Source organism: Apteryx mantelli, chromosome 30 (assembly GCF_036417845.1).
Source record: "Apteryx mantelli isolate bAptMan1 chromosome 30, bAptMan1.hap1, whole genome shotgun sequence".
NCBI lineage: Eukaryota > Metazoa > Chordata > Aves > Apterygiformes > Apterygidae > Apteryx > Apteryx mantelli.
In genome coordinates this window covers 3,749,879-3,776,295 of record NC_090007.1, presented here as the reverse complement: position 1 = coordinate 3,776,295, position 26,417 = coordinate 3,749,879, and the positions used below count along the sequence as shown (strand labels likewise).

The 26,417-nt window shown below is 44.0% G+C and overlaps 2 protein-coding genes across 3 annotated transcripts; one reads left to right on the top strand and one right to left on the bottom strand.

The window, feature by feature from the left end:
• The first annotated feature begins 222 nt into the window (after nt 1–222).
• On the top strand, nt 223–3,402 carry RPL36 (ribosomal protein L36). The gene is made up of 4 exons (XM_067312934.1): nt 223–323; nt 412–506; nt 2,541–2,675; nt 3,269–3,402. The coding sequence occupies exons 2-4, from the start codon at nt 414–416 to the stop codon at nt 3,356–3,358; spliced, it is 318 nt and encodes a 105-aa protein (XP_067169035.1). The 5' UTR covers nt 223–323; nt 412–413; the 3' UTR covers nt 3,359–3,402.
• Nucleotides 3,403–4,510: 1,108 nt separating this feature from the next.
• LONP1 (lon peptidase 1, mitochondrial) lies at nt 4,511–25,330 on the bottom strand. Of its 2 annotated transcripts, XM_067313033.1 has the most exons (18): nt 24,938–25,330; nt 22,172–22,260; nt 21,610–21,729; nt 18,779–19,007; nt 18,169–18,230; nt 17,425–17,554; nt 16,910–16,993; nt 16,051–16,271; nt 14,345–14,483; nt 12,624–12,802; nt 11,329–11,416; nt 9,960–10,082; nt 9,093–9,209; nt 8,655–8,795; nt 8,404–8,569; nt 7,178–7,386; nt 5,958–6,122; nt 4,511–4,897 (listed from the first exon to the last, which is right to left on the bottom strand). In XM_067313033.1, exons 1-18 carry the CDS (start codon nt 25,328–25,330, stop codon nt 4,733–4,735), a joined length of 2,820 nt encoding a protein of 939 aa, XP_067169134.1. In that variant the 3' UTR covers nt 4,511–4,732. The 2 variants fall into 2 exon arrangements, with proteins under 2 accessions (XP_067169134.1, XP_067169135.1); XM_067313034.1 differs by lacking the exon at nt 22,172–22,260 and having other exon boundaries at nt 24,938–25,020.
• Between the last annotated feature and the right edge of the window lie 1,087 nt (nt 25,331–26,417).

Sequence of the window (26,417 nt, the reverse complement as noted above, 5' to 3'; positions counted from 1 at the left end):
TTCCCATGTGTTCCTCCTCACACCGGCTTGATCCCGCCCTTTCCCCGCCCTCGCTGATGGCTTTCCCAGGGAAGCTTTCGTCAGGAAGCAGAGAGGATCCCTGGAGCAGGAGAGGCAAGGAGCGCTCAGGGGCTGAAGGCGCCGCGGCGGTAAAAGGGATGGGACCGCCCCCGCCTCCATGGTCATTGCGTGAGCTAGAGAGTCCGTCCCCACCCGGGCGGCTTGTGTTTGCGTCATTTCCGGCGGGCTGGGGGAAGTGCTGTCCCGGCGTTCCCCGGGCGAACTTCCCTCTTCCGGCGCCGCCGCCATTAGCGGAGCTGCAGGTGAGGCCCGGGGCCGGCGGGATCCGCGCCCATCCGTGGCGCGGGGCGGGGGCCGGGGCTGCGGGCGCTGACTGCTCTGTCCCCGCAGGCATGGCGATCCGCTACCCCATGGCCGTGGGCCTCAACAAGGGCCACAAGGTGACGAAGAACGTGTCGAAGCCCCGGCAGTGCCGCCGCCGCGGGGTGAGTGTGGGGCCGGCCCGGCCCCTGAGGGGCGCCCGGCGCGGGGGAGCCGCGGGGCTGCGGGCGGGGAGCGAGGTGCAACCCGGCGCTGTCGCTTCGGGAAGCTGCGGCTCTGAGGGCTTTTGACCTGTAAAAAGCCTGTGGTAGAACGGGGTCCAGGCTCGGACCTGCCGCTTTTGCCCCTTGTTCCTCGGCCGGCGTAAAATGGGGCACGCAACGGCCTGGTTCCGCAAGAAAAGAGCCTTTTTCTCTGCTCGCTTTCCTGTTTCCCGTAAGTGGCAGGAAGAACGCATGAAGGGAAAGGAATTAGCTGCAGTTTGTAACGGCTCAGGAGTGTGCTCAGGGAGACAAGGTGCAGCATTGCAGCCTTCCAGCAGGATGGTGATACTCTTCAGTTCTCTCCCGACTGCCGAGGAGGGACAGCGAAGGTCTGACACCGTGCGCTATCCCGTAATAGTGTGGCTTTAATAAGCCTGCAGGCAGCGTGGAGCTGGGAAGGGTCGTGGACACTTGCGGGATACCTTGAAGTCTAATCCTAGCACTTAATGGGAGACACAGCTGCCTGAATGCAAGGTGGATGACTGTCTACAGCAGCAGTCAGAGTAGGAATGGAATCTTTGGCTGGACTGCAGAAAAAATATATGCTATGAATGCTTTCTCCACCCATGGTCTGAGCACAGTGCTGTCTGGCACTGAGCTGCAATGAAGATTGGGACCAACAGAAAATATGCAGGAAAACATAACTTTTTAAAGGGTTGGGGAAGCTAGTTTTGTTAGATGTGGGGGGGAGGGCCTTAAATCATGGCAGGTTTTAAATTTGTAAATGTAGGTGTGGAGCTGAATAGCTGGGCACAGGAGAATTACCAAGGGAGCAATCTGTAATGAAAAAGTGAGACAGATATGTGGCTTAAATGGAGTTACCAATGAAACAGGAAATATACTGGATGACTTCTGAAGTCCTTTCTCGGTTGCTTTTGTTGGTAATGGCAACAGTTATGCCCCATGCAGTTTGCCCGATAATAGCAAATATAGGGAGTTATCAGGGTTCAGTGAATGTGTGTTAACATGAGATATTAGTTTAGCTTGCAACTTTTATCCCATTATAAATGCTGTGATTAAATTAAAAACATTTAATTGAGATGCATAATAACACACAGTCTGGATTTCTTATGGTCCTAAAAAATAGGTTTCTAAAAAAATATTGGTCTCTAAAGCATGAAAAACACCGGATACTAAAATGCATGAGACTAGCATGCCTCACCTGGATCACTGTTCTGCTTAGCTCTTACTATGGGACTTGACTCCTCTGAGACACGCTAACAGCATGTAAATTCTGGGGTCTTAGCCCAGAGTTTGCCACAGCCTCTTGCAATCCAGTCCTTCAGAAAGATGTGTTTTGTTTTTGTTTCTCCTTTCTTTTACTTGCTTTTATTTCTAATTCCTTAATTGCATCTAAGTACAGATAATTATACACATACTGGCTGCCTATGTGCTTTTCAAAGTCGCTTGTGTGATGTTGGATTTGTTTGTGTATGTGAAATGCTGCTGAACAGGACATCTGAACTCCTCAGTTTGATGAAGAAACTTTTTTTCCTAAAAGCTCTGGGTATCACCTCTGATGTCTAGACATGATTAACGAAATTGGTTGCTTGCAGGTGACTAAAGTACAAGTGGAAGCTTTTGAGTATAAATCAAGCACTTGTGTCTTTTGGTGAAGTGTATCACTGCTGTCTGGTTAGTGTCGTACTTGAAGAACAAACAGTAACACCTTTTTCCTACATGGCTGTGCTAGAGGTGCTGGTGAACAGTCATGTTTAGTTGCTCTAAAGCTTGCAGAGCATGTGAAAGGGATGCAGTGATTCTAGTACTTGACAAGGGATGGCTTTTGCAGCCCAAGTCTAGCTTTTAGGCAAATGCTGTTTTTAAATAGGGACCCAAATGCTATGTGACTTATAGCTACTTCGATTGAGAGCTGGCTAAATTAGCACTGAAGTTCTTTGTGACCTGAATCTTTTCTCTTTTCCCTTCCCTTAGCGCCTGACCAAACACACTAAGTTTGTGCGAGACATGATCAGGGAAGTCTGTGGCTTTGCACCCTATGAAAGACGTGCTATGGAGTTGCTGAAAGTTTCCAAAGACAAACGTGCTCTGAAGTTCATAAAGAAACGGGTAGGTGAAGATGCTAAAAACTCTTCTGGTTAACCTGTTTTCTGCCCTTCCTTAAGGAAACTTCACTTTCTAGTTAATTTGCTTGCTTTTCAGTGGTTTGGACAATTACTGGTGTGACCTGAGGGAGTGGAGGGAGAGCTCCTTGGGTGGGGAGAGGGAGATGGACTTGTGTGTACTTTGCTGGCAAGGCCCTAAGCTACAGTGATCCAGAATCTGCATTGCTATTTTTGTATTATTTGCAAATCTGGTGCAGGAAATACAAGATCAGCACTGATAGAGGTGGGATATCATTAACCAACTGACTTGAAACACCAGGGTTTCACCAGGGAAGGTAGCCCTGATAGCTGAGTGAGTTGTCTCTGCCTGCCCCTTCTTCCCCCTGCCCCCCCCCCCCAAAGAAGAAGAAAACAAAAACAAAAAATGAGTAGGAATAATAGATACTGAGATGTTGACAGTGTTCACATCCATAGTATTAGAACTCTACTATCCTGCCTGTTTTTGAGCAGGGCATCTTTCACTGAATGCTGGAAGCATGCAAGGCAAGGTGTTCTCTCCTGGAATGGATGCTGACTGCACTGCTCTCTTCTCTGCAGGTTGGCACTCATATTCGGGCCAAGAGAAAGCGAGAAGAACTCAGTAATGTCCTGGCAGCCATGAGGAAAGCTGCTGCAAAGAAGGATTGAGCTGTACAGTCTGTAACTGAATAAAGTCCTTTCTCACAAAAACAGTGTAGGGGCTGCTACCAGTACATTTCTTTTAGTCTGTAGGAAATAGGGTGCTCCTGGGGGTGCAGGTTTGGGTAAAGAGGTGTTACAGGTAACCTCACTTTTTACTCTTTCCTTCTTCCTCTCATTACATCTTGCATAGCTTTCATCTCTCTCCTCTTTCCCTGAGGTTTGGTTTCCTTCCTTCTCATTCACAGCTTGCTTCCAGTAACTAAAACCACTTCCTGTGCTGCTCCCTCTAGTTTAGCTGCAGCTGGAGATGTTCTGTGTGAACAACACCCAGCCAGTCTGTCTCCAAATCCAAATACTGAGAGAAGTCAATAGACAAAAACTACTCTTGAAAATAACAGCTTTGCACTCCTTTCCTTAGCACTTGACCTGTTCCCCGTTGTACCCTCCATTTACACCCTACTTTCTCCACTATGTTATCAAATCAAGGGAGAGAACTATTGCCACTAACAGCTCCCTGAATTTCAGCAGGATAATTCTTTTTCCCCCCACTAAGCACTGCCTAGCTGAGAGGACAACTGCTGTTCTTCCAGCAGAGGGGAATACATTTCCAATGCTTCATATAGGACTCATTCAAAAGGGGAGAGTGCCTGTTTAAACCCAGTTTTTCTAGTGTTAGCTGTAAGTACTAAGCACTCAAGTTCACTAGACCAAGACTCCATTTATTGATGCACAACAGCTACTCTAGCACATTTGATTCCTGACCTACTTGTTTCACTCGGTACAAAATACAACTGCTGTAGCAGTAGAGTATTTCACTGCACCATAGACTAACTGCTGCTGCTGAGCCCTTTTGTTCTTTTGTCTAGGTTTGCGCTCTCTTGCCGCTTAGAGTTGTTCCTGAGGACACTGACCTGTGATACATTCTGGAAGAAGAGAACCGTGTCCCCCTGCAGCTGAATGTGCTCCAGCCTAGCACATGAAGCACAGCCCCAGCTCCATTACTAGTTAGTGTTTCCATAAGCAGGTACTTGGATTTACAGTGAAATAACTGAAAAACATTCTTTAAGTATTAGTATTAGACTTTAAGTTTTAAGTATTAGACTTAAAGTATCAGACTAGCTCTACTGCTAGTAGTTGGTAACATGCAAATTCCTTAGGTAAAACTTCAGAATTTCATTTTATTGGAAATACTTCACTTGTCATAATTCCATATTAAACAGTGAGAAATACTTCACTCTACCAAAGCCATAATTCATTTCAGTGGCTGCGCAGCAGCAATAGCTCTATGTCCCATTCACAATTGTCCTCACATCACTCCATTTCTGGGCCGAGGCAGAGCATTAAGGGACAGACCATTTTCAGTCATTAGGTTGTTGACGGTCATCCTCCAGCAAAATCCAGTTTTGAAAATGCTATATCAAACACCTCTTTGTAGTGTTCAACAAAATGCACTTCTAGTCCTTCTGTAATGAATCCAGCAAGGTCATAATAATCCTTTTTATTCTCTGATGGCAAAATGATACAGGTAACACCTGCTCTCTTCGCCTATGGGAAACAAAGTTAAACAGTCTGTGTTCAGTCCTAGAAATTCATTAGTCTACTATAAACAGACTCTCTCGTTTTAAGAGTCCAGAAAGAGAACAAGAAAATGTATTTATTTAGAAGCATAATTTGGCTTTACTCTGTTCTTCAGAGCCATAAGGACATTACTTATAGAAGCTGTGCTGAGGAAGGATAATATAGGTCTCCCCAAGCCTTCAAAACACACACTCTCCAGTCTCCCCTTCTCAGCTGCAGGGACAGCTGAAGTGGAAGGTATTTTAGTGGGACTTTGGGAAGAATTAGCAATAGCTTATCAGACCAGTCCACCATACCAGTATGCATGACACAGCATCCCTTCTACAGGACTGTGAGAAATTCAGTACTTGAAACAGAATGCTGAAAACTGCAAAGGGTTGTAACCAAAAACCAAACGCCATTATAAATCCAGGGCTTGGGAGAATGCCTCAGAGAACTCGGTCTGTACAGCTTATTAAGATAAAAGAGAATTAAGAAGTGACTCGATTATGATGTACAAAGAACCTTCACAGGGAGGAAATGCCAGGTACTGAAAGTAAGTTCCTTCCAACTAAACAGAAAAGTAAGAGTATCTGCATGAAATTTTAAGCTGGAAGAATTCAAGTCAGAACTAGGGAACAGAGCCTTAAAGATGATACCTTATGAAACCTTCAAATCCAAACCTGATGCCCTTCTTAAACAGGTGCTTTATTCCAGCACGTACTATTGGACCATACCCACCACACTCTGATACAGAAGACAGCTTATACAACCTGATGTTCCCTTCCACCCTTAATTTCACTAGTCTAGTAACTAACTAGTTCAACATAGACACCCCTGGAATGAAGCCTGAAGTCACTTCTCCTCACAGCTGCAGATACAGGCAAGATTCCCATGTTCAACCTGGCAGACTTCTCCATAGCATATATTGAATTACCGCCTCTCCTTCCACTAGAGGAGGAATCGCTCTGGTTGTCCCTGTCACCAGTGAGACTAAGCCGCAGCTCTCCTCCACAGCCAATGCACAGAGACAAGAGCAAGCTCTTACCGCAATAGTTTTCTCCTTTATTCCACCAACAGGAAGGATTTTTCCAGTTAATGACACCTCTCCAGTCATGGCCACATTCTGTCTCACTGGGCAATTCATGGCCAGCGATAGCAAAGCTGTTACTATAGTACATCCTGCACTTGGTCCATCCTTTGGGGTTGCTCCCTGTTAAAATAAAAATAAACTAAAAACCCCACCCAACAACATTGCCTTTGACTTATTCAAAGGAGAGGCTGGAATGAAGTATCAACTGCCTTCTTTGAAGAGCTCTGTAACACATCAGTATCACAAGGGACAAGAGCATCAAGAATCACAAAATAGTGGAGGACAATACTGAAAAAAAAAATCAATCATTAAAGGCAGAAAAGACTGAGTTTAGAAGGCCCCCCAAAATCCAGGCCTAAACCAGTGACAGTCTGGATTTATCTGAGAACAAACAGATCTTTGAGGTGAGGGCTGAAGAAACAAATGCTTGAGAGGGAGTAGAGGTAGAGATTGCACCACTGCTGTGTGATCCTCCAGGAGATCAATACTCAAAAAACAACGAAGTTCTTGGAATTTGGCAAAGGACACAGAGTAAGCTGCAATAAGGAAACTCTGGACTAGGTTAAAGAATGCAATAGTTTGGAAGCTGAGTTTAGGTACAGTAGTTGTAGAACTCTGTCTTCACTAAAGTACCTGCCCAGAGCCTGTTGCCACAGAATACGAGCCCCTCTGAGTGTGGCATATATTTACTCTCACAGTCCTAAACACTGGAAGAACACAATCATTGCCCTTATACAGACTGGGAATTACAGCACAGAGTAATATATTCAAGTATATGTAAATGACTGAAGCCTTTCTGAATGTCTGGTAACATAGAGAACTAAAGTTTGGTTTCCTCATAGTCACAGATGAACTTTTATCCAAAACTGCTTATCCCTATGCCAGGGTTTCCTGATCTGCACAACAGGGTCAACACCTACAATGAAAGTCTGGGATTTCTCACTACATTATCAAGTCTCCTGTATTCTCATCACACACAACAGAAAGGAATGGAAACAACTTGTAACAAAGCTTCCACAGGATCCTGAAGAAAATGCCTTCTTTTCTTGGCGTTATTGCTAAAAGAGGGCATTCTGCACAAAGCAAGGACAAATGAAGTGCTTTCCTGCTTAACATCTAGAGAAACAGGCCAACCTAGCTGCCACACACGCTTTGCGAGTTCTGCATCACTTTACCTCTGGCACATGCAAGTGGATATGGGAAGACAGCAGAAAGTCATTGCTGGGTTCCTTCTGCATCAAAAAGGCTCTTGCAAATGTGTAAGCTATTTTGGCACTCTCTTTCATCACATCTCCCAGCTGCCCTGTTATTTCGAGGGATCCATCCTTATCCTCCTTGTTTTGGGGTCGCCTCAGAGATGTTTCAACAAACAGAGTGGAACCTCCTAAGAAAGAAAAGAAAAACAACAACCTGAGAAAAGTTCAAGGAAAATCTAAGCAGAGGGTTCTGGTGATGGAGCAGCAGTGTCAGTACTTTGGATCCAGGGCCCTCCAATGAGACACCAGCTCTTGGGTAAAGAGCAGTTGAAAGCAGCTCTCCAAATCCCTTCCGAAAGGTTAGCTAGAAATTTCAACAACACTGTATTTACAGTTTCCATTTAGCTGTTTCTTTGGACATCACTCCACTAGTTCACCTGCATCTACTATTCAGTGGAAATTAGCAGTTCTTGTAATGATTTCAGGCTCTTCATAGCCGAAAAAGGAACAAGATGAGGTTGGCTGGCAACAGGCTGCTTCTCATAAAAGCCAAGGAAGCATTTGGATTAACTACTGACTTGTCTAAGTCATCAGGACCTTTGAAACTTGTTACTACTGACAGCATCTCTCAAAGAGCTCATGCTATCCAAACACTTCTGGGCAGTTCTGCTTTCCAGGCTCAAATATCTGTCTACCTTCTCCACTATACCGCTCATTTTCCTCTTAACTACTTTCAGAATTTTAATTCTACCCAAAAATCAATTAGACTGAGCGTAAGTCAGTACAGCACCTCCTGCTTTTAGGAAGCAGACAGGATTTCTCCTTGCTAAAAAGGTTTATGCTTTTAGTCATTACAGTCCATAATGGATGCAGTTCATATCTGGTATGGAGCATAAGACAACATGCTTGCCTGAAGGCAAAGTGAGCCAGGGCTGAGGAAAGGAAAGAGGGTCCCTTCTTCAGGGAAGAAGTCAGGATCTAAAAGGCCACAGAAGTTACTTCTTCTAATGCTAGCAAAAGAACTTCAACGGGCTCAGTAGAGAAAATTCAGTTTCTGCACTACCATGCTACATATGGAAATATAGACACACATTTTGGTTTTCCAGCTAGTACTTTTTGGAACCAGCAGCTTCACTTTAATGTAGGAGAAGGGAAAAAATTTCTCCTGGAAGCACAATATGCACCCAAAAGTCATAGTGTCTTACCCATAGCTGTCCAGGCCAGACCCATCACCACACCTGGAGGAGTGGTTTCATACATTCTATCCACAGTGAAGATGGGCTTTCCTACAAAGTCCTGCAGGTTTTCAGGTGTTACTTGGACCATCTCTGCTTCTCCACTCACAATTTTATAGGCAGATTTCCTCAGTACCTGAGTGAGACAGTAATTAGTTTCTGCAGAAAAAGCTGAGAAGGCTGAAGCACAGAGGTTGCTGTTACACACAATGTTCCCTCACCTTCTCTACTTGTTTCTGCAGATTCCTCACCCCACTCTCTCTGCAGTACTGCTTGATGAGAACAGTCAGGACATCTGATGTGATTTTGGCTTTGTTTTCATCCAAGCCACACAGAACTCGTGCTTGAGGGACCAAGTACCTCTGAAAGAAATTGTCCACCACATCTTTCCATTAGTATTTGTAACAACAGCCTGATTGTTCCAATTCGCTCAGCTTCATTCTTGCATAATTCAGTGCAGCTTTCTGGAGTCCACACCCTGTCCATTAGGGAGCGCTGGGATTGTCTTAATTGGGTGTTCAAATCAAGGGAGCTCTGTCCAAAATACCACATGCCTAATATTTGTTGGCAGGATTGGGTGTAAATATGTAAATCTGAAGCTGCTAAGAACATTTTATTAGATGTAGTTCACAGAGCATCAGTGAAGCAGTTTCTCTTACCTCTGCAATTGCAAGTTTCTCTTCTGCTACATATCCCGATACATTGATCACTTCCATTCTATCTCGCAGTGGCTCTGGAATGGTTTCTGTTACATTAGCAGTACAAATAAAGAGTACCTGGAAGCATAACAAGATCCTATTAGGCATTTTCATTAACCTGTCACTCCATGCAATATTGCCTCAGTTCTGGGTTTCTCTGTCTGAGGGGTTGGAGCAAGCTCATCTGTGGAGTCTAGTTTTTAATCGTAAGAAAAGCTTTGGATTTGAGAACTATGTAGTAAGATGTTTCCTACCTCCAAAACAAATGTTTAGGAATACACACAGCACAAATTGGGAAATCTGAATGGTCTGACATGAACCAGGAAACTATTTGCCTTTGCAGTTGGTGAGATCTAGATATCACTTTCAAGTTATTTCTAAGTTAGCACAGAGCAACCAAATTATGTACAAATATTGCTAATCCATCAATTCTGCAATTAATGGAAGCTGCACAGAAAGCACAACAGTGGCTAAAGACATCCTGATTAAAAAGATTGACAGCAGCATGAAGTCACCTCACTTCATACAAGCTCTGACCATCATCATGTAAAACAAACTCGTGCCTTTTCTAGCTGAGAGCATGTGTCTATGTCCCTAGTTCTGCAGGGAGTCAAGGCTATAGGACATATGTTAGTGATTATGTTCAGTATGTATAGACACTTGGGTTTAAGCAAACTCCTTCTGAGATCTGCCCCACACCACCAGTTTCTCAGTCCCATTTGTCCAACTCTGACTAAAACTTCAGCATCTTTTGATGGAGAGGAAATTTCTACACTGATACACATTGATACATTCTAGCTCCATAACCTCTGCAGAAGAGAGAAATACCTTTGATAAATCCACAGGAACATCAAGGTAATGATCCAAGAAGTTAGAGTTCTGTTCTGGGTCCAGCAACTCTAGAAGGGCTGAGGATGGATCTCCTTGATACCCCCTTCCTATTTTATCCACCTATGGAAGACAGATTTTAGATGTTATGAGAAATTTCTCACCATGATGCAAAGATTCATGCAAAGATTTTTAAGATTTTATTTCAAAATCTTCACGTTTGTTCATAAATAGCCACTACATTCAGCCAAATCCCTGCTATCCCATAGCATGAGCACGTGACATCTGACAAGACACAGGATTATAATGTTGTAGAGAAACACAATGATGTCTCAGGGAGTGTGCACAAAATCAAAAGCAAGCGAGTTACTGCGGATTAGTGGGCTACTGCTTGCCAAGCTGAGCTATGGTCACTGACCAGAATACCTATCCCACAGTGGGAGGACTACAGGGTACTAACTTGCATCATTTCCATAATATTTAAGCTAAGATGCTCTCCTCACTGCCCGAAGTGCAAAGTGCCTACACACAGCCATTCATCACAGCTCAGCCAGTGGCCTTGATTGCTTTCAGTTGTGTCCATGTCCTAGGAAAGAGGACAGCTTACAACAGGTCACTCTCCATCACTTCTCCCCCCAAAAAGAGTGGAGTTTACTGGACTAATATAATGCAATGTGCTACTACAGCAAATATAAGGCCCCTCACCAACACCACTGAAATAACAGTGCCATGAGCTACATGTTTCATTACCTTGCAAATCATCGCCCCATTTCTTGCTCCCATACCCTTCCCAAGGCACTTGCTGTTGGTCATTTTCAGACACTGCATACAGTGGGTTAGACGGACCTTTGGTCTGACCCGAGTGATCACCCGCTCTTATATTCTGTCCTTATTTGCTTTTCCACAAAAGCAATAGGTTAGTAGCCCCGTCTCTTATTTATTCTCAAATCGGATTCGAAATAGACTGTAAGCACCTTATTCCTTACAGCCTTGCTTTAGACCTGGCATGAGACTATTTCTAATAATCACATGGACAATAGTGTTTTTGCGCACAATAGTGTCCACACCTAGGGTGCACAATAGCTGGCCTTTGGATACGCAGTCAGCACTATTAGGATCCACATGATCCAAACAGCCAAAATTTAATAGGAAGGACACAAATGAAATATAAAAATAGAAATCTGTTATAGGAAAAGACGACAAAGGTCTATGGTGTCACTGTTGCCCAAAGACCTTCAGAGCTCATCCTCATTTTAAAGTCAACAAAACGTGGGACTTTTAGGAACATTACAGCTGCACCTCTCCTATCAGGGCCAAGAATTGATACCTATGCTTTTAAGAGCAAAATCTAGAAGACAAGATATATCACCTCATCAATCAGTATAAGTGGGTTCTCTGTCTTAGTCTTCTTCAGACACTGGATGATTTTTCCTGGCATTGCTCCAACATATGTCCTCCTGTTTTATCAGAAACTGTATTTAGGGAAGAGTTGTAAAATACAGCACACATCACACAACATAACATGTACTGATGAAATAGGTATATCCTGCTGGGAAGCTAGTCAAGATTTCTTTTACATCTATCAAACTCTCCATTACCATACCAAGGCACCAAGACCCATCAAGTTTCTTTCTAGCAGAGATTAGATTTAAATTTTCACATAATACTCCTGAACTGCAGTTTTTAGCTTTAGTTTCAACTCCTTTTAAATGAGAGGGAAGCAAGAGTTAGCGCTGAGAACAGAGTGATGAATAGTTATTTGTTCTTTTGGGGTAAAGAAAGGCTAAAAGAGAGAATGTTTCATTCCATCAGTTGGTAGGCAGAAAAAGGGGAAAAAAAAATCAGCGTGAACCAAAAAACATACTAAAGGAATATACTGGTTACAGCAAAACAATCTTTCGCCAGAGGCAGCTAGTGTCCAGGAGCAGGCAGATGCAGAGCAAGAACGTAACTGAATGAACTCAGGCCTCCTGGCGTGACTGGCAGGAGACAAAGCCACGCACTCAGCACAGAGCAGAGAACATCCTGGACAGTATTTAAAATGTCTCTCCTTGCTTCTGTATCATATGGGGCAGAGCCTCACAAGTTCAATTCACGCTGCAAAACAGCAACTCTTCTTACTAGTGTGAGAGCATTACTAGTTTTGTTTTAAGATGTATGTGGAAGGAAAACAAATCCCTGGCAGGGCCTGATTTACCGATTTTTGTATTTGCTGCTTCTTATTAGTCCCTTGAACGTTCTTACTCTGAAGTTTTTGTCATGCAGCACTTCCCCTCCTGGTTCGGAGACCAGCTCTGAATTACACATGAATACATCTGAATGACCTTGTTCAAACTATCATCATTCTCTAGTACTGGCATTTATAGACAGACGTGAATTAGCATTTTGCAAAGTTCAATGTTTTTGGTAGCTTACACAGCTTTAAGATCTCCCATAAGCGTACACAAGCAGCAGGGAGTATGATGCACTCAGAGATGTCAACATGATTATGTGAAACTCCTCCCTTTGCCATCATTTTCACCTCTTCCTATACCCCAACTCCTGGCAGCGAGAGTTGGCAGAGCTGACATTGAATTACGCACGTTGTTCAACTTCAGTTAGGTTCTTATTTTGACAACATTAGTAAAAATTGCTGGAAAGAGAAACTGCTCAAGTTACACTGACCTGTGTCCTTTTATTTCTGCCACATCAGTCATCCCTCCAACACTGAAGCGGAAGTACTCTCTATTCAGGGCTCTGGCAATGGAGCGGGCAATGCTGGTCTTGCCAACCCCAGGGGGTCCATAAAAACAAAGAATCTTCCCTTGGGTGGATCCTCGCAGCTGGCTGACTGCTATAAATTCCTGCAGAACAGGAGCACCGGAACTGAGCAGAGGGCAACTCCAGCAACATCAAAGCATACTTGTTATCAGGTCAGGTGACGCTTACAAAACAAGCATCACACAAAATTGCTCCTCAAAGAAGTTGGGGAGAAGCTAAGCAAGGACAAGTGCACTACTTCTGGTTATTTACACACTTGGTTGTCCCTAGATCCTTTGCTCTGTACTGATGTAACTGGTGGGAGCTGTCTGTGTCTCTCTCCCCTTGCTGTTTTGGATGAAGTGAGAAGACAGAGCTGTAGTCCCTCTCCCAGCCTTCCTAGCTCTCCTGATTCTCTCAAGCTACATGCAAACCTCTCCTGTTGCACCACTTCTTCACTAGGTTAAACTCTTATCTTGTCACAATACTATGTTTGGCAGCCCTCAAACAACACTCAGCAGCTGAGAAATCAAAAGATCACAATTCAGAACTGACACCTCATTTGCTCATACCCTTACAGCAGAGGGATCATTGTGTGCATGGGCAAAGAAATGCAGTTGTGCTCTAAGAAGCCGGTAATTCAGCAAGCATGTATTTGTGCCTAGGTATTTTCCACCTACAGCTATCGGACTCCAAAGCAAGACTATATAAAGATAATAGCACTTATCTAATTAAAAGTATCTACACAGGTTTGAGCCTTAAGCACCTTAAAATTGTCAGCCTTGCTTGTACTGCCACAGCTGAGGAAATCTCCACTGCATGGAATTAGCCACATCCGTAATCAAAGCTGCAGACCTGCATGATGCAACTCAGTCCATTTCTGTATAATGGTTGGGCCTAATCAGCATGAATAGTGCTGACAAGCAACATGATATTCAAAAGGGATTACCTGCTTGCTAGTGTGCAACAGGCTTATTGTAAATCATTCAAAATATTAAATTAGACAGCAGGACTGAGTCACAAGCTTTTGGCACTGCTGGTCAAATCCCCCTTTGGGTGTCAGAGAGAAGACACATTTCATGAACAAAATAATTCAACAAAAGAAAAATTCCAGTATGTTTAAGTTTACTATCCATTATGCATATCAATATCTTACTGTTGTTTAGGAGGTGCCTGTCTGACCTCTGTTTCTCTGTACAGTGATTACTGAGGCAGCCTAAGCTCTCATCAGTGTTATCCCCCAGATAACACTAGGGGATAACTCTGCACAGATACAGCATGTGGGAACAGTAAGAGAAACTGCCATAACATTCTTTTAAGGGAAATGGCACGTAGGTCAAGTTGAAGGCCAGCTAAACTCAACTGCTTCACCAAATTGCTAAACTCTTACTGCGATTTGTTTCCTTAACACAGGGTCAGTATCTGCACCTACCTTCCCTCCCAAAATGATACAAATCCTGCCAGGACTGGGATTGCATTGGCAGTTAAACACATTAATTGATCACAAAAATATTCCTATGGCTTTGGCTTCCTGCTTGATCCATGAATTAATACAAACCCAATGGAGAGCCACAAGCTTGAAACCGCCCAACTGCCTGATGCCAAACAGGGTAAGAAGGGGGGTGCTCTGCCCATTCCTGCCTTACCAGGATTCGCTTCTTTACATCATCCATTCCATAATGATCCTCCTCCAGAACTGCCTGGGCTCGGGTCAGCTCCAGGTTCTCCTCGCTGCACTTACCCCACGGGATGGATGTCAGCCAGTCCAAGTAGTTCCGTGTAACACTAACAAAAATACGCAAATGAGAGTGATTTGACAACAACCAGGCCACTGCTTCCTCCACTGCCTTAAAAAAAACCACCTCATCCAAAACCAGTGGGATATAAACTGTACTCATGGAAGGGAGACAGAGCAAAGACCATCATTATCTGGGCAGTCATTGCTAACCTTTGATTATGGTCTTCATTTCCTTGCCCCTTCCCACAAGAACTGTTTTCAGAGATTTTGCTGGAAACTAGGGAGGGTAAAACATGCCAGGCTGAACTTTCACAGAAAGGGGCAGCAGTAAGAGTAGAACCCCACCCTCAGCGAGTGGTAGGAAGAAACAAGTGTCAGTCCTACTCGCTACTCCTTTGCCTCCTGATAACTGAAGTTCATCCCCGTGTAGCAGCACTTCCTTGTTTTCAGATCACGTAGCTAGATTTGCAGCACAGATTAAAGCAGCCTGTACTGAAGCAAGGAAGCTTGGAACGCAAGACCAGTTTTTCGCCTACTGTGTGCACAGCAATGCTGGAATTAGACTTGAATAGATAAACACCATCAGCACTGTCTGGTATCGCCAGCTATCAAGAATGTCTGCTGCTTCCTACTAGGAGGCACTTGAAAATATCTTGCAACTTTGCCGTAACTTCCGCACTACTATTTTAACAATGACAAAAGAAAACAAAACAAAAAAAACCCCAGACTTGTTTAAATTATAGAAAATAAATTTTTTTTTAAATGTATCAAAAAATCTACCCCACCTGTTTTGGTGAAAAGGAAAGTGTTAAACACAGATTTTTTTCCCCCATTGTATACTATCCCTACTGCTCTTCACAAGAGGAAATTTGAAATTAGTCAGAGCAGAGTCTTTATGCCTGTGGTAAGTTTTTATTTTTGCCATGAAAATACTTTTAACTTTTGGGGGAAAAAAATGCAGCTCCAACATACCCTGCAAAAACTTAGACTTCTGCAGACATATTTCCTCTATGATTTTTTGTGTTGGGCTTGTTCCTGTGTGAAGCTAAGCAGGATTGCTTGCAAGCTCTGTGCTACTGTTGAGTGTTTGGATTGGGCCATGAAACTTAAAAATAAAAAATATAAAAAAAAAAACTTTGTTTCCCCAAGGAGGCTTCAGCGTGCCGTGATGATCAGCTGATTTAGGCTGCAATATGTTGCATGCTCTGGGATCCTTCCCCCCTACCTCTGGCATATGACTATCAAGATTTTTCTCAAAGCGAGATGTCCACGTAGCTTAGGCAAAGTCACGTGTTAGCAACTAGCTTCTCTTCTCTCACTTCTCATGAAAACAGTTAAGAACAAGAGAGAAGAGCCAATTAAGGACTGAAACAATCATGGCATGTTTCATGAGCAGGGAAGAACTGCACAGTACCTAACCACAGCTTTCAGCTGCAAGAAAAGAGTTAAAATGTTCAAAAACCAACAAGGATGTGATCATATGCTACATTCAAGGAAAAACATTATGGCAGAAAGAGATAAGAAACTCTTAATGTATGGGCGTCACAGCTTTGTGTAGATTTTTCTCATTCTCCCAGCTATTCTTAACAGCAGAGGATATAGCAATGCACTCACTTGAATTCTGAGGAGTGATTATCCAGCAAACTCAGCTTGTTCAACTCTTCATCAATCACATCCATAACATGCTTTGGCACTACCAGCTCCTTTAGTCGCTCACGGAATTTCTCTTCTATAGCATCCTTGTCCTCTTTTTCCAGACCTAGCTCTTTCTTAATGATCTTCAGTTGCTCTTGGAGAAGATACTTGCGATGAGTCTGCTTGATCTTTTCCTCCACCTAGACACAGCAACAAATATGGTATCTATTCTGTTCCAGATACTACACCTCAAACACCAAATGCTTCCAAACACTTCTCAGTTTGGATCTTCTCAGGAACTGAAAATGCAACTTGGAAATCTTCATTTGCAGCACGTTCTAGTCTAAAAAATGACTCTATTTGTACCATTGCTAAGCGTCATCTTACCGTGTCTCAGTTATTTCCAAATTGCATATGCTCATAGTGACATTGAAATTTTGATGCAGTTATTGTAATCTGACTAAAACCTACAACAGTCAGGAATTACTGCAGTTCACAGTGGTTAGCAGGGGGTATTTTAAAATAACACTGCAATTACATACCACAATGCAGCACATTTTTAAATAGATGCATGCTAGACTGCAGTCCTCTAGGATTTGCCCACTTGCACGAAACTACAACTTCCACATACTTCAGCAGCTGATGCTGTAGCCTTACCTCGTTACTTTTACAAACATGTTTCTAATGGAAGAAGAGTATCAAATATTATGTCTAAAATAATATTCTCCCTTTAGAGCACATACCACTGTCTTGCTTTATAATTCTTCATTGGCAAAACTAAGTATTACAATGGACATGGTATAAATACATGCAATGCCTGTGCTACTCAAAGACTCACCTCCCTTCCAAGACGCTGCTGAAGTTTGCTCAGCTCATATTCCTTCTTCAGGAGGGAAAGGGCCTTGTAAAGCCGTTTGGGAATCTGGAAAAAAAATACACAAAATAAGTTTTCAGACACGGTACTCTTGTTAGCCTTTCTCACAAAAGGTTATCATCCAAAATAAAAAGCTCCTACAGGCTGCCTGGGAAGTTGCTCTTGCTGCGAGAAACTTTCTCTAACGCTTCAGCATCCAGATGTAGAAAGACGAACAGTGTAGTAGTTTAGCAATATGGAACCAAACAGGGAAAGACAACTGTTTGCCACCAAAGATGCAGAGCATCCAGCCTTTCCCTGGAGGCAAGTTATTAATTACTTAATACATCCTTCAACTGGAATCTAGTCACTGATATTAATTTATCATCAAATGTAGTACTAAGGTCTCCTCTATACTGAGGCTGCTAGAGAAGCCGTGATATATGACAGATATGCTTCTAATTCAGCTAGTATAGCTTTAGTTCAAAGCTTCATCTTACACTGGTTTCTTCCAAGATGTCTTGAAGTTCTTGTGACTCTGCCCCTGTTAATGCTGCACCCATGTCACTCAAGTAGATAGGATTATCTACTACACGTTGTCCAGCCTGCATCATCTGAAGTACCGACTCTCTGAAGAAAAAAAAAGTGGTAATAAAATCCTAAAAGATTAATAAACAGTGAATTGCTACATTCATAAGAAGGTATTCTTATAGAGCTATTTAACTTGTTATGACAGGGTGAAGGAATGAAACACAGCTCCATTTCATAACAAAACAATTTCATATTTTAAATTTGACTCAGACAGTGCTCAGTAACAAATCCATAAAATGCTCGATAATTAAAGGGAATGATCAGTGATAAATAAACCCAAATATATGGAAGTGTTCTCCTAACACCTACGTAAGATTTGTGTGTCTCAGTATGCTGAGCCTCTTACCATGCTCGTATCACATAGATCAGATGATGATACTTAATTGCAGTGAGGTACATTTTTACCCAGACCATCTGCCACAGATGCTGTCTATCTCATATCAAAGTTTTCATATCAGGTTTTCAAAGTTTCCTCTCCATTTCTAACAGAGGATGATAAAACTTGTATCCTAAAACAAAATTCTAGGCAAAAATTAAGCAAGTGCCTTTTCTTAGTTACAGCAAAAGGACAGGTGGAAAAGAAAATCTCAGGCTACTCCAGTGTGACTGACAAAGTATCATTCCCAAAGCCAGGCAGCATGGAAGACACATACCTGTACAAGGGGTTCAAGGCAATGATGTCCCGGATTGTTTTGACAATTTCTGCAGTAAGTGCCTATTAACACAACAAGGTTTTAATCAACAAAAGGCTGGAAAAGGACAAGGCCTGAGTACAAACCTCCCCACCATGGCAGCCCAGAAATACAGCCCCTGGCCACCCATTTCCGAAGGCATGCTGTAATGGTGCTTGGTGTTGGGGCAGTTACTCCTCCTTTGCACCTGGGAGGAGAACCAACGCAAGAAGGGCTACAGAGCGGCTTCCTACACGCACAAAGCTTAACCGCTTCTTAGACAGAAGATATGATCAGATGGACCACTCAAGCCACCTCAGAGCAAAGGCTCAGTTGGATAGAGGATATTACACAGCTATAAGCATAGCCCAATCTCTGCATTCATCAATTTTTTGAAGTGACTAATTCTAAGGAATTGAATGCCGTAATGAAAAGTCATTATTTTCTCACAATCACTGCACAAGGGGGTTACGTGAAGCAGATTGTCTGAAGCCTGAAATTTGAGCTTGATTTTAGAACTCTTCCTTTTAAGCAAGAAATATAGATGCTACTCCACAGGACAGGTCCTGGCTTGGATGATTAATTTACTTACTTTAACCTCTTCTGTGATCTGAAAATCTTCATGAACCACATTCTCTACTTCCACCATGAGAATTTCCTGCGAGGAAGGAGCCACAGGCTCTAGTATCACTTCCACAGCTTGGTCCTTTGCTCCAGGCTCTTCTTCAGCCTCTTTCTTAGAGCGCTTCTGTTTCCTTCTAATTTTCTGTTTGTTCTCAGACTCCTCAGGCTCAACCTCTAGTTGCTTGTTTATTCGAATCCTGAAAGCCAAGAGAAACCAGCTACAATCAATTCTCCTCTGCTATACCTGACTTCAGCTCTCAAGCATGAAAAGAGTCTAAGTTGTATTTTGATTAACTAAAATACCAAATGTCAACAAAAATGACAGATGATTTTATGTATTTTGACTAGATTTAGCTTTTAGTAATTTTTGTCAAAATAAGGCTCAACTTAGTAAAACAGCAATAATCAAGCAGTAGATACTGATGGGATTTATTACATAAATCTAGAATGAGTAAGTTACAGCATAAAAACCCAAAAGTTAACTGACCACTGAATTAGCCTCCTTATGTCTCTGCTCTATAGCTTTTGTTTATCAAGTTAGGTTTCTCCAATGAAATCAGAAAGCTGGAAAAATCCGTGGGAGGCCTATTTGATCCTACTTGGAAGAAGAGGGACAGACTATACTTAGCTGCTCCCAAGGTGCCAAACTGATACGTATTTAGATTCTGTTTGGTGACATTAAGTGGAGAGTCAAAGGAATGGGCATGTTAAAACATGCTTGAGCAGAGACACCTCCTAGTATTCCCTCTGCACTGAGATAATTCAAATGAACCCCGAAAGGTTCTTTCAGTACTGGATATGGCACTGGAGTCTCGGAATATCTTTTACTCCTCAGTGTATCCTCACCATGTTCCTGATAATTTCATGTCCGATGTGGGACACGTACAAAGGGATTGAGTATCAGCTCAAAATTCTTTTGGGCTCCTCCTGAAAATGCTTGGATTCAAATTCAGTCCCTCACCTAAGTTTTTAAGCTCACTTGTGACTGACAGTGTTCTAAAGCTTGTCTTTCTTCCAACAGTAACACTAATCTAATAAATATATTACTAAGTTGACCTTGCTTGTATTCTTAGACCATTACAACTAAAATCCTCTGCTTCTAAAACTCATCTTCTGTTTCTGATCGTATCATTTCCATTTGCTCCCTCAAGCTCTGATTAAAGACATTCACACAGGTAAGAGTATATCTCCAGGATTACAATAAAACACATGGAAGATTTAGTCTTTTTTTAACTTCTACTGACGGGAGGGAAGAGTTTTATTTCCAGCTAAAAGTACCACAAAACTTATCTGTGTTCATCTTTTCAAGATGAAGAATTTTTGTTTCACCTTACCAGGTTCCAGTACAACTCTACAGTTTAAGTAACACTCCATTTTTGTCTGTCAGGTAGTCTTGATGATTGCAGATAAGGACACTATAAGAGACTGCTATGATCAGCTACTCAGGCAGGACAAAGCCATTTGCGTGTCTTAAATATTTGTAACCCACATCAGTTCCCACACTGATCCATCATGCAGCTCCATAAACACCTGCATTGACACTGAAAAGGAGGAAGAAAGCTGGGATGCAAATGAGTGGCCAAGGGCAGCTGACAGCACCTTTTCCCAAAGCTGTGTTAGCTTAAACCAATTGTGGTACCACAAAAATCAGATTTCTAATGATTTAAAGAAAACATCATAAATCTGATTTGTTGGTGAACACACACACAAAGCTCAGTGTCACAGACTATATGAATTCCCAGTGACAAGTTGCAGAACACGCACAGAACAATTAATAAGCATCAGTGTTAGCATGTCTGCTCGGGCAGACAGTTTCTCCAGCTACATGAATCAACAATTCTGATCCGGATTCACACCCTCTTGTCTATCGTGTCCTTGCTGAAAAGGAAGTTCACTGTTTCTCCTTCATTCTAGACGCGCTGTTCTGCTTCCTTAGTTTTCCTGATTCTCAGTGATCGATTTCTCTCCTTTCGCCACATCTGCCGCGTTATTTACTGTAATACTAAATATTACACACTACATGGATAAAGGACCTTGAAGTCATTCTATACCTACACATTTGAATTTTTTTCAGTCAATTATGCAAAGAGATTTCTTGCATTATTGTTGAAAGAGATCAAACCCACAAAATGTCCCACAACAATTAACTGAGCATTAATCCCTAAAAGCGATAGGTTAGATAACATGGCATAATCACCTTCCAAAGAGTTAATCTCCGTGTTACCGTTTTTAAACCTTTCTGAATTTTGGCTGTTGTGTACACAACTTCATGTCAGGCATTTTCAGTACCGCTTATGACCCACAGATCCCTAGAAAGGGTTCAAAATCTTGCCCTCTCCATTGGCTTAAAAGGTTCCTTCACTAAAGTCAAGTACTAGACAAACACCCAGGAACTGCAATAGCCTTTAATTAAGCTATCTGTCCAGGCTGCCAATTCAGAGTCCAAAAAAATCTTGTGTTGTAGCAGATGCCCGCATCACGGGCTAATTGCCATTACTTGCAGGATAAAGCTCTTATCTCTTGCAGGGGACCACATATAAAATAGTAAGACCTCAACTACACTGACTGTCTGCCACTAACAACTTTTGCATGCGCAGTATTGGGGCTGGAGCAGCAGGGCACCAATCAAAATACATTGTAGTAAAAAAAAGGTAAGTTTTGCTGCGCAGTACAGGAGAGACAGCACCACACAGCTTCATTTTGCTTGTGAAACTGCATGCAGGTGGTGAAGATGATAAAGGCATTTATAAGTGTTTATAAAGAAGCGTGATGAGATGCATCTGAAGTACGGGTAATTACCTTCGGTGCCCCATGACTATCATACGCAACTTGTCTCCAAGGTCCTGCATTTCATGGATTTGCACAAAAGTCCCCATCTGGTAGATTTCATTCAGATTCTCCACCACATCAGATTCATTGCTATCGAGAGAAGAATTAGAGTAGATATTCAGAAAGGAGGATATTCAGAATACCAAGAAAGATGTTCTTGAGAAAGAAGGTACGATTGAAAAAAGAAGAAACAATCACTGGCTGCAAAATTTTAGACTGGCTTAAGGAGCAAAGACATTCACTTTAATCCCCCCTGTTACCATCACATGGCCTGTTTCCGAGTCACTCAACCATCTGGATGCTTCATCCCCCTCCCAAATAACAACAGGCTTTCCTGCAGCAAGACTTAAGCCCCTAGCAGTGCTTGTGGTAGGAACAAAAGCTGTCAAAGTGAGAGGATGGTCTGAACCCTGCCTATACACAATTTCTGTATTACTGTCTAAGGCAGAGAATTTCAAATCACAGCTTTTAGTGTAAATTCAGCCTAGTCATGGAAAGACCTTATATTGAAAAATATTAGGAGACAACTTACTTATCATCCTTTTTAAGAAAGACACCAGCATAAGGCTGGGCAAGACGAACTTTCCTCCTCAACAGCTCAACCAGCTTCTTATTTTTTACCTAGGACAACAATAAGTTCAAAGTCAGAGGTGGATTTTCAAAAACTTCACACTCGCATTGTCTACAGCCACACTTCTGCGGGAACTCTATGACTGAATTATGGGAGCTAACCTGGGTTCATTCTAGTCTTGCTCTCATTAGGGTACAGAATGGGAAAAATATTAGAGAAATATGAAACTGAGTATTTAAGACAAATTACCTTTCTCAAAATAAGCAAGTAGGATATAAAACATTATGGTGCAGTTTTTGGCTTTGCATACACAGAAAATTTAAAACCTCACTCTTCCAGTTCACCTCCTTCTAGATACACATATCATGGTAGCGTTAATCAGACTTGTTTCACTCAAAAGATACCACAGCCAGGACTGAAGCAACATTAGCAAAAAAAATTTTTTTTTTTAAAAATCCAGAAATTAATATTATGCAAAGATGTTTGTCCTTTTCATACTGTAGAAAATTGGCAGATCTCCCTGAAAACTACAGCTTGAGGGCAGAGGAAGAAATTGGGCCCTAATCTGCATGAATCTTATGAGCAAGAACCTTCCAGTCACTTGAATGACACTTTGTAAGAATTACTAATAATATCACTGTTGAAGGTCTGTAGATTTTTATATAACATCACAAAGCCAAAAAAACTCTACAAGTCAGATCAAGATCCAAGACATTTTTCTACCTGTTAACTTTAGGCACTTTTCATAAAATGTAGTTTACAAGCATCATGACAGGTCCTGTACCAAGTCATGAGGTAGGAGGCAACGTGTTTCCTTGAAAAGGGCAGTATTAACCCAGATTCCTGCTCCATGTGATGATGTCCCCCTCCCCTTCCACACTTGTGTCCCACCTCTCCACTCCTGCTGGGTAGCTAGTGTAGCCTCCCCCACCAACCACCCAAAGTCTGCCCACCCTGTCCTTCTTCAAATCCTCTTATCCAAAGCCCCCTCTGCTCAAACCTCTCCTACACCCACCAGCCCATCCTAGTCCCTGCTTAGAGTCCCAGCCAGTATTTCTTCCTGCTTTGCCTTCTTATTCCCTTCTGCTCTGCAGATGCCACAAATTTGGCCCTGGCAGATATCCCAGCACCACTGCAATTGGTATCCCAGCTGGTCGAGACATCAGTGACTGAGAAAATATCTCCTTGTGAATTCTGCTGTTACACGCTCCCAATCCTGAGTGTCCTTCAAAGTGATGGACATGAGCTGTACCGCTCAGGATGGCAGGGGCAGAGGAAGGAAAGCTTCTACAGAAGAAACAAGGCCTGGGGCAGAAGGGTGAAGACATTGTCCAAAGGAAGCACATTTAACAAGTTTCCACACTGCTCAACTCCAAACTCCATCAGAGTGGGAGTTCTACACTTTATGGCTTTAGCACTAAGGAGTAAATAACACATCAGAAAATGCAAAGGATTCTTGTTATCAGTACATTTTATTGATTCTCAGAAAATGCCATACCCCCATATCCGCATTAGTTCTAAGAAACACATAACCACAAATACACAGTTAATATAAGCTTCATGTTTTATTGCATCTTATTCAGTCCTATATATATATATATTTTTTTACTAAGCATCCTGGACCAGAACACTGACATTTTGATGTAAGGCCTGACTCTCCTAATCAGTTCCTCTCCTCCTCTTATGTACTACAGACCCCAATGGTGGCACTAATTTCTCCAATCAAAGCCTAAAGCTGTTCAAGTAGTAAGTCTGCACTAAAGACACAAGGTTCAAAATCTGACATGCCCACCCAAAAAAGCAGAACTGAATATACCCACACAAAAAAAGCCAAGTATTGGTCTTCCTTGCTAGACAAAGACTAGGGGGGAGCATTTCTGTCCTGCGAGCTCAAGTCACACAAAGTTCAAATTTATGTCTCTCCAAATGAAATGCAGGGGTACAGAGGGGAGAGATCTTGCTTTGAAACTTTAAGATTACCATCCCAAGTCTGTCTAAGCACCCTTTCCTCAAGAGCAGAGTTTCTATAAACTGAACACGTGCCTCCACCCTGCAGCTCACATATTTCTGCCTTCACAGAGATCGCTCTTCTTGACACTACGACGCAAGCCCACAAAGCTAATTCAGGGACACATGTGCTTAACCTTGAGCAAAGGAACGCGCAAAGCACAGTGAACTCTCAAAGCGTCCCAGCACGGATCACAGCCCTTGCCTGACGAAAGCGTTGCTAGAGACTGATGCAATCCTGATGAATCCTGAAGCTCATAGCTATCCCGAGGGAAAACAATATTCCAAGACTCAGGCTATACAGTTAGAAGCGCTACGCTAAGCAGCGGAACGTCCTGAAGCGCGACACATCCTGCTATCTTCTCGAGTGCTTTGTGTTAAAACAAACAAACAAAAAAGAACATAAAAATAGCAACAACAACAAAACAAACAAAAAAACACCGTAAAGATGAAGAATAAGGCTTTGACAAGACAAACACCCCTAGCATTACCTGGAGTCAGGAGACAAGCTCACGGCACTCTTCAGTTTAACGGCTAACGGCCAGGGCCAGGCACAGCCCCGCTCGGTGATCAGCTGCCAAACCAGCCGCGAGGCCCCCAGCGGCCCCGCAACGCCGCTCCCCGCGTGCCAGCCCCCCTCCCCCAGCCCCCCCCCCCGGCCGCCGCGCTGCCCCGCCGCCCCCGCGCTGCCCCGCCGCCAGGCCCCGGCCCGCCGCTCACCTCGATGATCTTGATGAAGCGCGGGAAGACGGGGTTGCGCGTCACGGCGATGAGCGGCACGTTGGGGAAGTGCTCCGGGACGAGCAGCGGCGTGAGCGCCGTCATGACCGGGCCGCCGCCGCCACCGCCGTCCGCCCCGCCGCCGCCACCGTCCTCCGCGCCGCCGCCCTCCAGCCCGTCGCCCCCCGCCAAGCTGCCGGGGCCCCGCAGATGCCGCCGCGGGCCGGCGCCGAAGGTGGCGAGGGGAGGCGGCGCGGAGCCCGGCGGCGCGGAGCCCGGCGGTGCCCCGCGGGAGGCCGCATGGAAGGCGGCTGCCGCGAGGCGCCGCCGCCCGGGCCCCAGCAGCGCCGGCCGCCAGCGCCCGCACAGCAGCAAGCAGCGCGCGGCCGCCATGCTGCACGCGCGCCCCTACGACACTTCCGCCCGGCCGTGGCGCGCAGGCGCCGGGAGCGCCGGGGTCCGCCCCGCCCCGCCCCGCCCCGCCCCGGCGCGTGGCGCGTGGCGGGTAGCGCGTGGCGGCGCGCACGTCCGAGCGAGTCGGAGCGGGCTGTGCGCGAGTTCGAGCCCCGGCCCCGGCGGGGCGACGTGTGGGCGGTAGGAGCCGGAAGAAGGCCTAATATTCAGGCTGATGTTTTGAGGGAGCAGAAGGGGAGGGGAAGACAGGGAGCGGCTAGGCTCACACGGTCTCCGTAAATAACATCTCTTAGCACTGCTGCTTTATGCCAGCCCTGCCGCAGCCTGACAGCACTCCCTGGAAGGGGAGAAAGAGGACACGCAGAAACCGAGTGATCCTCGGTACAGCAAAGAAATGAAGGGAAATGGGTGTGCAACAAAAGCCAAAACTGAAAAAGAAAAAAGAAAAAAGCAGAGAATGACTTTGACCAGAGCACCCCGGCAGCACGTGCTGCTACCAGCAAGCGTCCGCAGGGTCCTCGTGAAGTAGCCGAGATCCCTCCCTTTCCAATTCTTGGCTGAGATACAGGAGGGCAAAGAACCGACCATCCCCTACAAGGCAGGTGCAGCAGGTCCCAGACCAGATATAAATTGTCAAAGGTGGTTTGGGAACAAATACTTCTGGCCTGAGTCGATCGCATCCCTCGGCACAGATCTGGGTCACACGAAGACGGCCTCCGGCAAGGTCCTGCTACCTGATGAGGAACGATGCTGGGTGCCTTCTCCCTCAGGGAGTGAAACTTTCTTGTCTGCAGACAAGAGGAAGGGATGCCAAGGGGAGAAGGAACTAACAGCTTTGGCCGTTGCTCAAATACCATGCCATTAACGCAGCATTTGACAGAGAAGTCTAAACTCGTTAAGCCCCTGAGACCTCTTCCACATAACCTGCAAAGACAGAGGTGTGTGCGTACGTGCTGTATACTGTACATAAAGTAAGCCTGTGCAGCTCTGCCAGTTTATAGACACATGAAAAAGATGGTTTCAAAGCAAAAGCTTTAGGAGAAGGCCCTGTAAGAATTTGATTTCA

Excerpts from the sequence above, each read along its gene's own strand:
- LONP1 (XM_067313033.1), bottom strand. The coding sequence starts at position 25,330 with ATGGCGGCCGCGCGCTGCTTGCTGCTGTGCGGGCGCTGGCGGCCGGCG. Across the intron at positions 16,272-16,909 it reads AGCAGCGTCTTGGAAGGGAG|GTGGAGGAAAAGATCAAGCA; the intron begins GTGAGTCTTTGA and ends TGCTGTGTCTAG. Across the intron at positions 9,210-9,959 it reads TTCCTGTGGATTTATCAAAG|GTACTCTTTATTTGTACTGC; the intron begins GTATTTCTCTCT and ends TTATGCTTCCAG.
- RPL36 (XM_067312934.1), top strand. The coding sequence starts at position 414 with ATGGCGATCCGCTACCCCATGGCCGTGGGCCTCAACAAGGGCCACAAG. Across the intron at positions 507-2,540 it reads GGCAGTGCCGCCGCCGCGGG|CGCCTGACCAAACACACTAA; the intron begins GTGAGTGTGGGG and ends CCCTTCCCTTAG. Across the intron at positions 2,676-3,268 it reads TGAAGTTCATAAAGAAACGG|GTTGGCACTCATATTCGGGC; the intron begins GTAGGTGAAGAT and ends TCTTCTCTGCAG.